Raw genomic sequence first — 15,893 nt, 5'->3', positions numbered from 1 at the left:
TACAGCCATAGAAGCAACAGCAGCATATGCAAGATAATTAACTCCCATTAGTGATAAGAACAAGAATTTATAATTATTATTTCAATTAAAACAAGAGGCTTATCAATACTTTGAAGAGGACCAGATATTTATTTTGTTTCTGAGCCCAGGACTGGGTCTTTCATGATGCCCGGGGGGGGGGGGGAGCAGGAGAGTAGTCGATAAGACAGACATCCTGGCATTGATAATCTAATTAGCAAGGTATGTGTGGGGTTGTTGCACACTTCCAGGCCCAGTTTCATTTTGAGTATGGAGGTGGAACCTGTGTAGATGTGGTTGATCAAAGGGAGAAGAAATTTTGAGTTAAGCAAAGCTCTGCTTTTATAAAACCTAAGAAACATACAGATACTTTGAATGTCTGAGTGCCTGCACCAGTGGAATACTGGAGGAACTTGTAAAACTTGCTGCAACAGTATTTAGAACTGAGCATGTGGTGTGAAAGACTCCTTTTCCTAACATTTTGGCTTCTTGTTTTTCTCCACCCACCACATCTTTGAAATATATCGTATATGGTTAACCGTACTGCTGCCCTGACTTACTTTATGTTTGTTGCTATTTTGTGGTTTTATTATGTTTTTATATTGATTGTGTATTTTTATTGTTTTTATTATATTTGTAAGCTGTGCTGAGCTCTGTTTTTAACAGCAAAAGGGCAGGATATAAATTCTCTTAATCAATCAATAAATACTCCATAGTGTTGGAAACTAGAATCTAGGCATTTAAGGCTGAAAATGTTGCTTTTAAAAAAAAGATTTCACACTTCTTTCCCCAGCTTTTGGTGGTAATTCCTAGGCACAAAAACAAAACAACTGGACAATCCAAATATTAATATGCAGATATTTGCATAATATGCAAATACTTTACATAATATGCAAATTAACCTGCCCGGATTTGTGGAACTGGAATATGGCAACCCTAGCCCTTGGGCATCAGCTTGCCCTTGGCTACCCAGTGGGTGGGTGGGTGTGCACGTGTGAATCATAGAATCATAGAGTTGGAAGGGGCCTTGTAGGCCATCGAGTCCAACTCCCTGCTCACAGCAGGAAATCCACAGCTAGAGCATCTCCTACAGATAGCTGTCCAGCCTCTGCTTGAAGACATCCAGCGAAGGGGATCCCACCACCTCCCTAGGCAGTCGGTTCCATTGCTGAACTGCCCTTACTGTCAAGAAGTTCCTTCTAATGTCCAATCTGAATCTACGCTCCTGCAACTTAAAACCATTAGACCTAGTCTGGGGCAGCAGAGAACAAATCTGTACCCTCCTCTATGTGACAGCTTTCCTAAGGGGAATGAAGCCTCTGCCACCATCTTTGTTGATGGCACACATGCGTGCTACACGCGCACATCTCTGCCATCAACTAAGATGGCGGCAGCAGCTTCAGTACCTTAGGGAAGCTGCACCCACCATCTTCATTAAGGGCAATGCTAAAAAGCTGGTTGACAGGTAAGTGGGGGCATGGGGGGCGCAGATCGGGGAAGGGGAGCAGAGGGCCCCTCAGGGGCTCCTGTAGCTCTGGGGCCCTCAGGCCAGTGCCCAACCTGGCCACCCTTTAGAACCGGCCCTGACCATATCACCCCCACAGGAGTTGAAATGGATCCAGAGAAGGTGTGCTGTGTGCTCTCCTGGCAGCCCTCAAGACCAAGAAGGATTTACAGTGGTTTGGGGGCTTTGCCAACTATTATTGATGCTTCATTGCAGCCTTTTCCAACTTGACTGCCCCACTCACTGACTGATTAAAGGGGACAGGCTCCTTCCTTTGGACCAAGGCAGCCCAATAGGCGTTAGAGGAATTAAAATTGTTGTTCTCCTCTGAGCCAATTCTCCAACATGCAGACCCCCAACACCCCTCTGTGGTTGAGACCAATGTGTCAGATGTAGCCATCGGTGCAGTGTTGTTACAACCAGACCAAAAAGGGGGGGAGGGTTGCAACCCTGCACTTACTTCTTCCGAAAGTTGACTAGCATGGAAAAAAACTATACTGTATGGGAGAAAGAATTACTGGCCATCCATGAAGCATTCGAGACTTGGCGAAACCTCCTAGAGGGAGGTCGGCACAAAGTGGAAGTACGCACCGACTATCGGAATTTGGACAGCCTCCAGATGGCCTGCAAGTTGAACCAGTGACAAGTGCAGTGGGCATAGTTCTCCGCGAGGTTCCATTTCTGGATTAACTACATTCCACAGGCACAAGACCAATGAGCTGATGCTCTTTCCTGCAAGCCGTAATATAAAGAAAACCAACCTCAGTCCCCACTACAACTCATTATACCCCTGGAAAAAATGTTGGTGGTCGTTTGTCCAGATCCTTGGTTAGAGGAACTACGTCGTGCCCAGGAGCAAGACCAGTTCATGCAGGACAGGATGCATGAACTAGAACAGCTGACCCAAGACACCTCACCAGGCTTCTCGCAGAGGGGAGGAATGCGCTACCACTATGACACCCTGTACATGGCTCCAGGAGACGTTTGAGCCAAGGTCCTCTTTCAATGCCATGACTCCCCAACCGCAGGACATTTTGGAGTGTTTAAAATGCTGCAGACAGTCACACAAGACTTCTGGTGGCCAAGGGTCAAGCATGACGTGGAAAGATATGTACAATCCTGTCCCACTTGCATGAGAGCAAAACATGCCTCGGGGAGACCAACTGGGTTGTTAGAACCGCTCCCCATGCCTGACGGGCCATGGTGGATGATGACTCTAGACTTTCTTACGGATCTGCCCATCTCACAAGGGAAGTCATCAGTCTTAGTTGTCATAGACACCTTCAGTAAGATGGCTCATTTCATCCCCTGCATCAGACTGCCAACCTCTCTGATAACCTGCCTCCTTAAAGATCCACCCCATATTTCACTCATCCTTGTCTAGGGTTACCATATTGCCTGGATAGCTGGGTTTTACCCAGATTCTATGCATGCCACCCGGCGCCCGGCTAGCCCCTTACGTGGCCCGGATTCTCAGCTTTAATTTTAAAAAAATATTAAGTTTCTAGGTGGTCCGGTTCTCGAGATATACATAAAAACGTCAGCCACCCCCTTCGACTGTTAAATCTTTCTTTAAACAGTACTGTACTATAGCACTTTGTAGCTTTAACCCCGCCCGTTCAGCATTGCAGCCAATCAGGGATTGTGTTTCAGTTTCATTGACCTTAGGCAGTGTCTAGAAAACAAAATGGTGGTTTCACACACACACACCCCGTTTATCTGAAAATCTCATAAATTGGGTAAGTATATACATTTCAGTTTTTTTTCCTCTTGTGTGCAGGAGTCAGAGCTTGGGCAGCGTTTTGAAAACCTTCCCAATACTTGCTTTTTGTAAAAGCAATGCTAATCCCATATGCCCAAAGTAAATCCCATTGAATTCAATAGGACTTACTTTGAGTAGACATGGTTATGAATGTGCTGAAAATCAATGGGACTTTGGAGTGAATGTAAAAAAGAATTATGTTTGTGTTCTAACTCTTTCTGTCTCCAGTCCAATTTTAAAGCAAGTAGGCAGGGCTTACTTAGGTATTACAGTTTTTATTCTGTAGGAAAGTAATACTGATTTTTTTAAAACTAATACTGCTTTTTCTGCAATGACCAACTGGTTTGACAATAAACTATTATATGGGCTGTATGTATTTATACATCTGCAGTGTGTCCGTGTGCGTGTATGGAGTCTTTCCAACAACCCTGTGAGGTAGGGTTGGAAACCAAGGCAGCTCACAACAAGAAATAAAGCCATTTAAAATCCAATGACCATAAAACAAGTATAAACAGTTGGAAAACAGCATAAAGTGGCATGATTCGGAATTTTGGGTTGTGTGAATGAAGTTGCTTATCACTTGAGGTTGCAGTTCTGTCCCTGTTTGACTAAGCCCTACTGAATACGCTGGGACTTGCTTCTGAATAAATAAATTTAGGATTGTACTATAAATATCTTTACAGTTTGTGTAAATAATAAATATATTTGATAGTCATGCTTATATACATATTTCTTCATTTATCATATTTTTGGTTTTTGGTTAGGAATCCTGACTGGTTGTGAGATGCTTAGTTTTCTGCCTTACTCATTGGAATCTTGTTGTGGTTGGTATGGTATTACATTTAGGAAAGTGTTACTGCCTTCTGTTTTTTTTTTCCTATTTGCATTTCACTTATCTTTAACCTCACTCCGTTACAGCCATAGAAGCAACAGCAGCATATGCAAGATAATTAACTCCCAATAGTGATAAGAACAAGAATTTATAATTATTATTTCAATTAAAACAAGAGGCTTATCAATACTTTGAAGAGGACCAGATATTTATTTTCTTTCTGAGCCCAGGACTGGGTCTTTCATGATGCCAGGTGTGTGTGGGGGAGCAGGAGAGTAGTCGATAAGACAGACATCCTGGCATTGATAATCTAATTAGCAAGGTATGTGTGGGGTTGTTGCACACTTCCAGGCCCAGTTTCATTTTGAGTATGGAGGTGGAACCTGTGTAGATGTGTTTGAGAAATTTTGAGTTAAGCAAAGCTCTGCTTTTATAAAACCTAAGAAACATACAGATACTTTGAATGTCTGAGTGCCTGCACCAGTGGAATACTGGAGGAACTTGTAAAACTTGCTGCAACAGTATTTAGAACTGAGCATGTGGTGTGAAAGACTCCTTTTCCTAACGTTTTGGCTTGTTTTTCTCCACCCACCACATCCCTGAAATATATTGTATATGTTATGGTTAACTGTGCTGCTGCCCTGACTTACTTTATGTTTGTTGCTATTTTGTGGTTTTATTATGTTTTTATATTGATTGTGTATTTTTATTGTTTTTATTATATTTGTAAGCTGTGCTGAGCTCTGTTTTTAACAGCAAAAGGGCAGGATATAAATTCTCTTAATCAATAAATACTCCATAGTGTTGGAAACTAGAGTCTAGGCATTTAAGGCTGAAAATGTTGCTTTAAAAAAAAAGATTTCTCACATCTTTCCCCAGTTTTTGGTGGTAATTCTGAGGCACAAAAACAAAACAACGGGACAATCCAAATATTAATATGCAAATATTTACATAATATGCAAATAATATGCAAATAATTTGCATAATATGCAAATTAACCTGCCTGGATTTGTGGAACTGGAATATGGCAACCCTATCCTTGTCCAGTCTGAAGAAGTGGCCAGACCACCCCCCAGATGACAGAGACTCTGCCCCCACCTGTCTTGGTCGATGGGCAGGAAGAGTTTGAAGTCAAGCAGGTCCTAGTCTCTGGCCAGCGGTGAGGGAAGCTGCAATATCTGATCTACTGGAAGGGATTTGGTCCAGAGGAAAGATCCTGGGAGTTGGTGATGGATGTTCATGCACCAGATTTGGTGAGAGAGTTCCATGAAGCGTATACCAACAAGCCCAAACACTGAGTCAATGTCTTAGTGCCACATTAGCATGCTTAGTCAGTGTTAGTTTAGGGCCAAAGTTCATAGCAAGTGCAGTGAGGTTAATAAGGCATACTATTTATTTATTATTTATTTATTTATTATTTCAATTTATATACCGCCCTTAGCAGATAGCTCTCAGGGAGGTGAACAAACAAGATAAAATACAATATATCATAATAAAAATCATAAAAACATATACAAACAAACAACAAAAAACACTACAAAAACACAATACGACAAAAATTAAAAATACGGATTAAAAGATTAAAATGGTTAAGAAAATTAAAATGCCTGGGAGCATAAAAAGGTCTTTACCTGGCGCCGAAAAGATAAAAGTGTAGGCGCCAGGCGTACCTCTTCGGGGACGCTGTTCCACAACTCAGGGGCCACCACAGAAAAGGCCCTAGATCTAGTAACCACCCTCCGGGCTTCCCGATGGGTTGGTACCCGGAGGAGGGCCTTAGATTCTGAACGAAGTGAACGGGTAGGTTCGTATCGAGAGAGGCGTTCCACAAGGTATTGAGGTCCCACGCCGTGTAAGGCTTTATAGGTAAGAACCAGCACCTTGAATCTCGCCCGGAAGCAAATAGGAAGCCAGTGCAGACGTGCCAAGACAGGTGTTATATGTGAAGACCGACTGGTCCTCGTCAGTAGTCTGGCAGCTGCGTTCTGCACCAGCTGAAGCTTCCGAATTGTCTTCAGGGGCAGCCCTACGTAGAGCGCATTACAGTAATCCAATCTTGAAGTTACCAGAGCGTGAACAACGGAGGCGAGGTCGTCCCTGTCCAGATAGGGGCGTAGTTGGGCTACCAGACGAAGATGGTAAAACGCATTCCGTGCCACCGAGGCCACTTGGGCCTCGAGAGACAGGGAAGTGTCGAGAAGAACCCCCAGACTACGTACCTGTTCCTTCAGGGGGAGTGTAACCCCATCCAGAACAGGGTTAACATCCACCATCTGAGCAGGGAAGGCATTCACCAACAATGTCTCGGTCTTGTCTGGATTGAGTCTCAGTTTATTAGCTCTCATCCAGTCCATTATCGCGGTCAGGCAACGGTTCAGCACATCAACAGACTCACCTGAAGAAGATGAAAAGGAGAAATAGAGCTGCGTGTTATCAGCATACTGATGGCAACGCACTCCAAAACTCCTGATGACTGCACCCAGCGGCTGCATGTAGATGTTGAAAAGCATGGGGGACAAAACCGACCCTTGAGGGACTCCGCAATAGAGAGTCCATGGTGTCGAGTGATGTTCCCCAAGCACTACCTTCTGGTGACGATCCGCGAAGTAGGAGCGGAACCACTGCCAAGCAGTGCCCCCGACACCCAACTCCGCGAGTCTCCTCAGAAGGATACCATGGTCGATGGTATCAAACGCCGCTGAGAGATCAAGGACAATCAACAGAGTCACACTCCTCCTGTCCCTCTCCCGACACAGGTCATCATACAGGGCGACCAAGGCTGTTTTGATGTAACTATAACTTTAATAATAAGATAAAGAAAGCACAGACACGTCTGCGACTGAGTCTTTTCATGACAGGCAGAACAGCTAGAAATTTGGAGACTGAAGAAAGAATTCATTTGGGGGCAGAATTATCATTTGGGGCAATGTCCTCATTTGCCCCCCATCACTACACCCCTGTTATCAGCCCTCTTAGAAGGCTTCTGGTCTATAAGTTGTTAAGAGGGCTCTCTAACACAGCCACTATAACAAATTAGGGAGGGAGGAATTTAGGCTGCTTTCAGAGCAGCCCATTTGGTAGTCTCATGGGATCCTCCTCCCACTTGGGAGCCACCGGCTTGACTGAAAACTGGCTCCAGTGGGAGCTGCATGCATGAGTCAGCCAGGAAGCACCGGCTCTGACAAATCGGACTCCTGGGAAGTAAATGTTCCCCATAGAAGCCCATTACAATTGTTTACTGTGCTGGCCTTTTGGCCGGCAGAGTTTCCTGGTGGATTTGGACCCAGGGGAGGGCTCCCAATACAAGGAAGATCTCACATAAGTCCCCCCGCATGGCTCTACCCCTGCCACACCCCCGGAATGCGCCATTTTGGAGGCTTCCACCAGCTTCTGCCAGTCCTCCATTCACTGGACTGGCTGTCCCCAGTATACCCCCGGCAGCACTGGCAGGCTCTTGACGGCGCTGTGGCTCAGCCGCAGCAGAGGGCTGCTGCCAGCAGATCCCAGTAGAGTCTGTTGGTGCCGGGAGCCTGCCAGCACCACCGGGGGTCCATGGCAGCCAACACCCCCCAGCCCAGCAGAAAGGTAAGTTGGATTGCGCCCTTAGCCTATGTCAGAATCACACATTTATTCTGGGTATGCTCGGATATATAGAGACATATCTGTGAAAGGAGTGGTGGTAAACTACTCTAAAAGCAGGCTTGCTTTCTTCATAGGCCAGACTGGGCCCTATTTGTTGTAGGAGGTTGGGGAGAGAGAGGAGAATTTTCTTGGTGGTAAACTGCCCCTAAAAATGTTTGGCTGGCATCATAAGGGAGTGAGGGGAAATCTGGTTTCATCACGGGCCAAACTAAGCCTTTTTATTGTCAAAGTGGGGGGAAGAGGAGATTTTTGCTGGCAAACTGTCCAAAAAATGTTTGGCTGGCATCATAAGATGTGTGTGTTGGAAGGAGGGGGGGGTCTGGTTTCTTCATGGGCCAAACTGAGCCTTTTTATTTTCAGTGTGGGGGAAGAGGAGATCTTGCTGGCAAACTGTCTCACACAGAATCCCATCCTCGTTGCCAGTGAAAAGTATCATGAAGGAAGAGGCCACACAGAGGATCTAAACAATAACAAGAACTTTACTATAACTGATTATATACAGAGAACAAGGCCCAAGTATGGTGTGATCTAAGCCAGTGTTTCCTACAAAAAAATAACTTGGCCATTCCTGCTATTTAAAATACCACATGCCCTCCTTATCATGCACAGAAACTTCATTTTTGCTGAATAATATTAGCTAAATAATCTTATTTGCCTTTCAGGCCCATGAAAAGGTCACCTGTGGATTGATGGTTAAAAAGGAGCCATTTCTAAAGAAATTACATATGAATAAACAGTGAGGCAAATTTTTAGTTTCATTCATTGAATCAGAGCAAACGTGAATACACTTAGTGCTGCCTTTCTTCAAATCTACCAAGTTGGTAATTATACTACATTAATGCGCAACCAGTCTTGTTCATCTCACTCTCTAGTGTGTTGCTAAAAAGTGCTGTTAAAATATGCTTCCAGACAGAAGTTATCTTTAAAGAGTCATTGTCACATGTCATGTCTGAGCATCTGACAAACACAGTTAAATCTTTCTGCTTAGCTATCCTGAAATTTTACTGTTGGATCACCTTCTTAAAGTTCCATTTTGATATGATCAGAAGAAAATGTTGGCTCAAACCAAGAGGTCACACAGATGGGGTGTGTGTGCAACGCATGCATGCACACACACACTTTAATTAAATTATCAAATATGCCATCTTGTTCCTAATGAAGATGCATTTTCCGTGGTTAATCACTGCCAGTATTATAGAGAGTAGCATGGGAAAGATTGTAATTTCAAATAATTAAAGCTACTACCACCCTATCTTCCATTCTTTTGCAATTCCATCTGCTACTCTTTCCTCAGTACCATTTTTTTTAATTTGAAGGAAAATTACCTACACTACTTTTCAGTCCTGTTGCTGTGAGTTAATTTATATAGTAACACATGCTAAAATTATCTTTAAAGGACATTCCTCTGAGCTGATGCACACAAACTGCTGGATGTTTTGAAAGATCATAGAAGTGACCCCATGACAATGTTGATTTCAAGCCCCCCCCGTAAACAAAGAGGGTGCTTTCAAAAGCGGGGTGTGAAAATGTGTGTAGATCTCATTCCTTACGCTTAGGACCACATTCTCCCATGCAAGTCTTGCTGAATACTGTATGCATCAGCAAGGCCTTTTCGTCAAGTCTCCTTATCTTCTGAAGTTACTAAAGAAAGGTCCTTTTAAGTTGTGGCATTTCACATTTAGAATACCTCCCCAGGATTTTGATGTATTTCCAGCAGCAGGCAAAGACCTTTTTTTTATTTCTGCTTCTCGTGCCAGCTTGCCAGCTTCATCCTGGCCTGTAGTTAAAATGGCTGAACACCAAAGCCTTGTGGGGATTTTTCCCCTTGACATCTTTTTGGTTAACCTGCTAGCAAGCAGTTAAACATTTGGTTCCCCCCCCCCCATCACTGTGACTTGGTGATTTTACAACACAGCTGTATCATCTTACAGTTAGCTTCGCACCTTCTTAGCAGCAGAAGGGGCCTGATTCCGTCAAGGCCGTAAAACTCCTTGAGTTTGTTCTGGGAAACCAAGAGGAGGCGCCAGGTGCTGTGGGAACATAGTTTTTTCATCCCTTTGATGAAAATGTTAATTGGTTAATTGTCTCCGGCTGGGCGGAAGATTTCTTCCATAAGAAGAAGCTCAGAACTTTGGGTTAAGTGTCCCACTTCGGAGCACCACCTTGTCTCTTTGGTGAAGTTCTGTTGTGGCTCCATTTCCATCCTGACTCGCAATTCCCTGAGGGGAGAAGGCTATCCAGCTAGAGATCCAGCTAGAGATGGTCTGTAAGTATAGCTTAGGCCAGAAAGCTTTGTTATTTTGATTTGTGCCAAAAATCTATCTTACTGTTTTCTTACCAAACCTTGCCCTGTTTGGGGTGTATGGTAACAGGATTTAATTTGCTGCTAAAACTTATTTTTGTGCACCTTTTTGTTATTTGTAATATTTTTATGCTTTTCTTATTTTTCTTTTTAATAAACTTTAATTACTTTAACCAACGTGCATTCATTCCAGAGAGAAGGGGTCAGTTCCTAAATTCAGTCCTTGCCATTCGACTACAACTACCGTGTAACAAAGGAACGTTTTACCTGAGACTTTAGAAGGGGCAAGGAGTATATTTAGACTCTTGCCCTGAGAAGCTCTGGTGTTTAACTGGGCTCTGGAGTTCCCTTCACCCCAGAGTAGCTAACCAGTCTGAAGGGTGGTGGCAGTTACTACCTTGCAGGGTTGGTGTGAGCGTGCACAACCTTGGCAAACCAGGATTTGCTGGGATCAATTGCCCAAGGCTGGGGATTGACTCCCGGGACAGTGAGAGCAGACGGGGAAGGTTCCCTGCTTTCACTACACTGCTAGCCTTCTGGCATATCATCAAGCTGGTTATAATCTGCTAGCTTTTTAGTGATTTACTGATTTCATTGTTTCTGTTGATTTTATAGGCTTTTTTATTTCAGTTTGTTTTTATATTTTTGCTATGATTGTTTGATCCTCCCTGAAAGGGCAGCATATAAATATTTTATTTAAATAAATTCCAGGGTTCTTCCTTGAATTATCACCTTTCATTTTTAAAATATCTTTGCCCTTTCCCATGATTATTGCTATTATTATTATTATATTTATATTTATATAGAGCTTTATAAAAATTCATGTGAAAAAAATAGAAAAATGCATCACATACATATACAAGGTAGTTGGAAATAGACAGATGTAAAAATCAAGTTTTATAAAAACTGTATGTATATTCTTTCAGTCAACAGATGTAAACGGCTTATTGTGTTTTTAGTTGTTGCAATCTATAAGTTATAAATACATAAATAAAAGTGTGGTGGTGGGTGGTCACCTGTATCTACAAAGCCTGACTGACGCCTGGGTTTTCTCTCTAAGTCAACTTTTAGGCTGCCTGCTTGACATCCTGACTTACTTCCAGATTAATAGTTCTTATAATTATTCTTTTATTGCACCTTCAGTCAGTAAATGGCTGTAAGATCAATTTAAGAGAAGTAGTCTGAAATGGAAACAGACTGCCTTCAAGTCGATCCCAATTTATGGCTACCCTCTGAATAGGGTTTTCGTGGTAAGCGGTATTCAGAGGGGGTTTACCATTGCCTCACTCTGAGGCTAGTCCCCCCCAACTGGCTAGGGCCTGCTCAGCTTGCCACAGCTGCACAAGCCAGCCCCTTCCTTGTCTTCAACTGGGGGGGCAACTGGGCTTCTTGGGACTATGCAGCTTGCCCACTGCTGCACAGGGGGCAGGGCACGTCACCCCTGAGCCACTCCCTGTGGGGGTGATCTTTAGCTGGCCCTTGACACCCAGGAGACATGAGCGGGGATTGGAACTCACAGACTCTAGACTCCTAGCCAGACTCTCCTCCCTAGCACTCCTTTATATCAATTGCACAGATCACTGCATTCTGACTTGATCTCTCAAGATCAACTATAAAGACATTTGAGGATTAACTGCTATAATGTTGTTTGAAGAATAATTAGCATATGCTGTCTTTTGCTAATTCTTGTTACAAGATTTTAAGAATTTGCAAAAAAAATTGTACTCATTAAACCATTTCTTTCTCTGTGAGTCTTATAACAGAAACATCTGTTTCTTCTTGTTCAATCAAAGTGACAATCTCAAGAGTCCCAATTTTAAAGGAATGCCTTTTAAAAGAAACTCTAGCAAGACAAAATATGCTTCATTAACATGTCTAATTTGCACATGAAAACTGAGTACCTGTGACTTGCAAGAGAGTTGTGGCTGCATACTTTAAATAAGAAACTTAAAGATTTTCTAAAATAATGCATGTAAAGGATAAAGGCAAAAATATAATTATAAAATGATGCTAAATATTATGTGGTTTCCAAATGTATATTTATGTCTGATGCATGTTCTGCTTCTTGAGCTGTCTCAGTTTTAATTTACAAATTCTTTCTCCACATATGATAGCAATCAATGGACTGTACAGTGATTTTTTATTTATTTAAAATATTTCTATCCGGCCCTTCTACCCTACAATAGGGCACTCAGGGAGGCTACAATAAAATTGCACACATATATAAAAAAATACATGAAATGTTTTTGCAAATTCAAAATTTTCAGAATTGGAATATACTGTTTCAGGATTCCTTGACTAATGAAGAGGAAAAAAGGATCCTGAACTGAATTCCACAATATAAATTTCAGACCGTGACAAAGAAAAGGACCACAGGAACTTACACATTTGTCAGCATGGCTAAAAATAGAAAGCAGCTCTGGGAACTAATTTAGTTTGTATAATATATTTATATCCCACCTTTCAAAATATATTTTTACAAAATTTATGAAAACGGAATCAGGAATTATTAAAACTGAAGGAATCTTACTTGGAGACTTGGTGAAACTAAACCTGGGATCATGCAAAAGCTTCTTGTGAGCAGGCTTTTTAGTCTCCTACAGTTATTAGCTTCCCAGGACCTTTTAGTAAAAACAAATGTAAACCAGATGTTCCATGCAAGATAATCCTTGCCAGATTTAAGGAGCAATTTAGTAGCAGAATTATGATGATTCTAAACAAACCAGCTGAGCCATATGATATACAATGAATGTATGCATGCATATTAAAAATATTTTTTTTAAATTCTACATGTAAGTTCAGTTTGACTTGGAGGGTAAAGCATAAGCCAGGGATAGCCAACTTGCTCCAGTCCACATGTTGTTGGACTACAACTCCCATCAGCCGCAGCCAACATGACCAGGTGTCAAGGATTATGGGAGTTGTAGTCCAACATCTGCAGGCCACCAAGTAGGCTATCTCTGCCATAACCCATCTACCAAACTTTTATTGAGTGTTCATTTCTCCCGGATGTTCACACTGTTCAACAGCCACTTCTCTGCTGCAGTTTTCAATTCCTGATGCCACAGTTTTCAGTGAAGAAAAGACACCAGACTTTTATTACAAATTTACCACATAACATGTAGTTCCACCCATTCTCAGGGGGCCTGTTATCTCACATGAATAATTCCTTATTATCTGAAGCGTGGCCTCCACTGAAAGGTGGATGTTTTGTGCTGAGCAAATAGGACAACAGGGGCATGTATTTGTATTGACTGGATTAAGGCCAAGATAACAATTCTTTACTTCTGTTTAGTTGTTAGTATGTATGCTAGGACTGCAGTTCTGCATCGTTACTTCTGAATAAACATGGATAGGATTGAGTAATAAGTCTTTGTCCATATCTTCCCTTTATTGTCGTTATAGTTACAGTTTTCTCTAGGGAAGTGTGTTTTCATAGTAGTCTAATGCTTAGTTTGTGATTATCATTGGGAATGTAATGATTTTTGACAAACTATCAGCCTGAAATGAATCACACTACTTTGATCATATAAAAATGTTTTTGTGTTGTTGCCCTTATATGCGTCAGTAGATAATGTATGCACAAGCCATCAGTATTCATTCTGAATGGAGTGAAAAAAGCATGTTACAGTAAATGTCCAGAATTTGGTGAAAGTCAGCATTCACATATTAAATCTTGATGATCTCAGATTAATTACCCAATAGAGAGATGTCATTTCCTTACATGTCAGACATACACAAGTGAATGCAGATAATTTCATTTGGGTGACACCTGCCACTATCAATTGGGATATCTGTGAGTTTAGGACATTCACAAAATTTGTCACAAAGTTTTGGACATCTGCTATAATTTACATATGATAAAACTATTGTAACATTTTGTACGATTATTTTATATACAACAGCAAAACCAACAGATTAAGGTATGGAACAATAACCAAACTGAAGCAAACTCTCTCTCTCCCCCCACCCCCCACTTGTAGGTGCTGGACTCAATGATGGGCAGTGGCATGAAGTTCGATGCTTGGCAAAGGAAAATTTTGCAGTGCTCACCATTGATGGTGATGAAGCCTCCTCAGTTCGGAGTAACAATCCTTTGAAAGTTTTGACAGGAGAGAAATATGTGTTTGGAGGTAAAATATTTCAATTTTTATTTATTTATTTAGGAAGAGTGTTTTTGAAAAGGAAATACTTTGCTTTTGAGAAGGTCTTTCCTTTGTGTAGAATGCAAGTCACATCATCAGAAAAGTAAACCCAATGTTTAAGGTTTCATCTTTAAAATGATGTTGATTTTACTGCTAGAAAAGTCCTGTCAAATAGTGTCCTGCTCAAGGTGTGAATTTGCAATTCATGCAGCATTACAATCCTTTTGTAATGCAGAGATATAATACCTTCAGTTGCATTCTCACAGTAGAATCACCCACACTAGGGCTGAGATGAATATTCATCAGTTTTGAATTTCACATTGAAAGTTGCCCTTGCAACAAGGTTGAACTCTTTTGTGTGTGAAATGGAAGGCAACTTGTTTGAAAATCTGGTGTCTTTGAGGCTGTTTCAAAAGAAAACAGCTTCCCAGACTTGGAGCTATGAAGTACCCAAAAAAGCCCTAAAGTAGCACTCTCAGAGAAGCACTGCAGCTTTGGTTGTAAGAATGTTTGAGGAATTCAGTATTTGCAAATTCTAATACAAACTGACCTGCTCTGCACCTCCCAGACTAATCAGCATATCAGTATGTAGTTATCTATCAAATTTCACACTTCCCAAACATTCTATTGTAGTTCTCTGCTTAAAAAAGAAATGTTTAGAAATGTGTATTTTAAAAGAAAATGCATTTTAAAAAACGTATTCTTGTATGAACATAAGAACATAAGAAGAGCCTGCTGGATCAGGCCAGTGGCCCATCTAGTCCAGCATCCTGTTCTCACAGTGGCCAACCAGGTGCCTGGGGGAAGCCCGCAAGCAGGACCCGAGTGCAAGAACACTCTCCCCTCCTGAGGCTTCCGGCAACTGGTTTTCAGAAGCATGCTGCCTCTGACTAGCCATTGATAGCCCTGTCCTCCATGGATTTGTCTAATCTTTTTTTAAAGCCATCCAAGCTGGTGGCCATTACTGCAACTTGTGGGAGCAAATTCCATAGTTTGACTATGCGCTGAGTAAAGAAGTACTTCCTTTTGTCTCTCCTGAACCTTCCAACATTCAGCTTCTTTGAATGTCCACGAGTTCTCGTATTATGAGAGAGGGAGAAAAACTTTTCTCTATCCACTTTCTCAATTCCATGCATAATTTTATACACTTCTATCGTGTCTCCTCTGACCCGCCTTTTCTCTAAACTATGGATTTTTTTTAAACAACAACACAGATGTTGAAATGAGATGCAAAATGACAAATCCAGAAATAAATTGATTTGACCATCCATACTTGGCTGAAAGAGATGTACAATCAGCAGAAAGTGCAGAACTTCTCTTAGCATAACCCTTCAGGTACTGCCTGAAGGATCAAGGCCTCTTGAAAGTTTTTGAGGAAGGTACCAAAAATCTGCAAAAAAAAAACACCCCACAACAAAAATAAAACTGTAGGAACAGTTTTAACTCAACCCTAAACTCTATTGTGCTTGTAGACAAAGCTCTGTCAGGTTATCTGAAAGACTAGGCATTTGTGACTAAAAATATGACTAGACAAGGCACAGGTGACCAAGATGTATTGTGTTGCATTGCAATATTCCACATGGGGAGCAGTGTATGGCAGGGGTGGGAACTTCAATGTCCATGGGTAAAGCATAAGGCTATCATCTCTCAGATTTTTCTTACAGTGGTAGGTACCCACTTTTTTTTAT

General features: G+C 41.8%; 1 protein-coding gene across 1 annotated transcript in view; it reads left to right on the top strand.

Moving 5' to 3' along the window:
- CNTNAP2 (contactin associated protein 2) overlaps positions 1-15,893 on the top strand; it is a 1,241,930-nt gene that overhangs the window by 422,540 nt on the left and 803,497 nt on the right. The window contains exon 9 of the mRNA XM_061587450.1: positions 14,044-14,193. Within this exon, the coding sequence (XP_061443434.1) occupies positions 14,044-14,193 (150 nt within the window). The remainder of the gene's footprint in view (positions 1-14,043; positions 14,194-15,893) is intronic.

Source organism: Rhineura floridana, chromosome 10, assembly GCF_030035675.1.
Source record: "Rhineura floridana isolate rRhiFlo1 chromosome 10, rRhiFlo1.hap2, whole genome shotgun sequence".
NCBI lineage: Eukaryota > Metazoa > Chordata > Lepidosauria > Squamata > Rhineuridae > Rhineura > Rhineura floridana.
The sequence above is the reverse complement of the archived record's forward strand: the minus strand, read 5'-3'. Positions and strand labels throughout refer to the sequence as shown.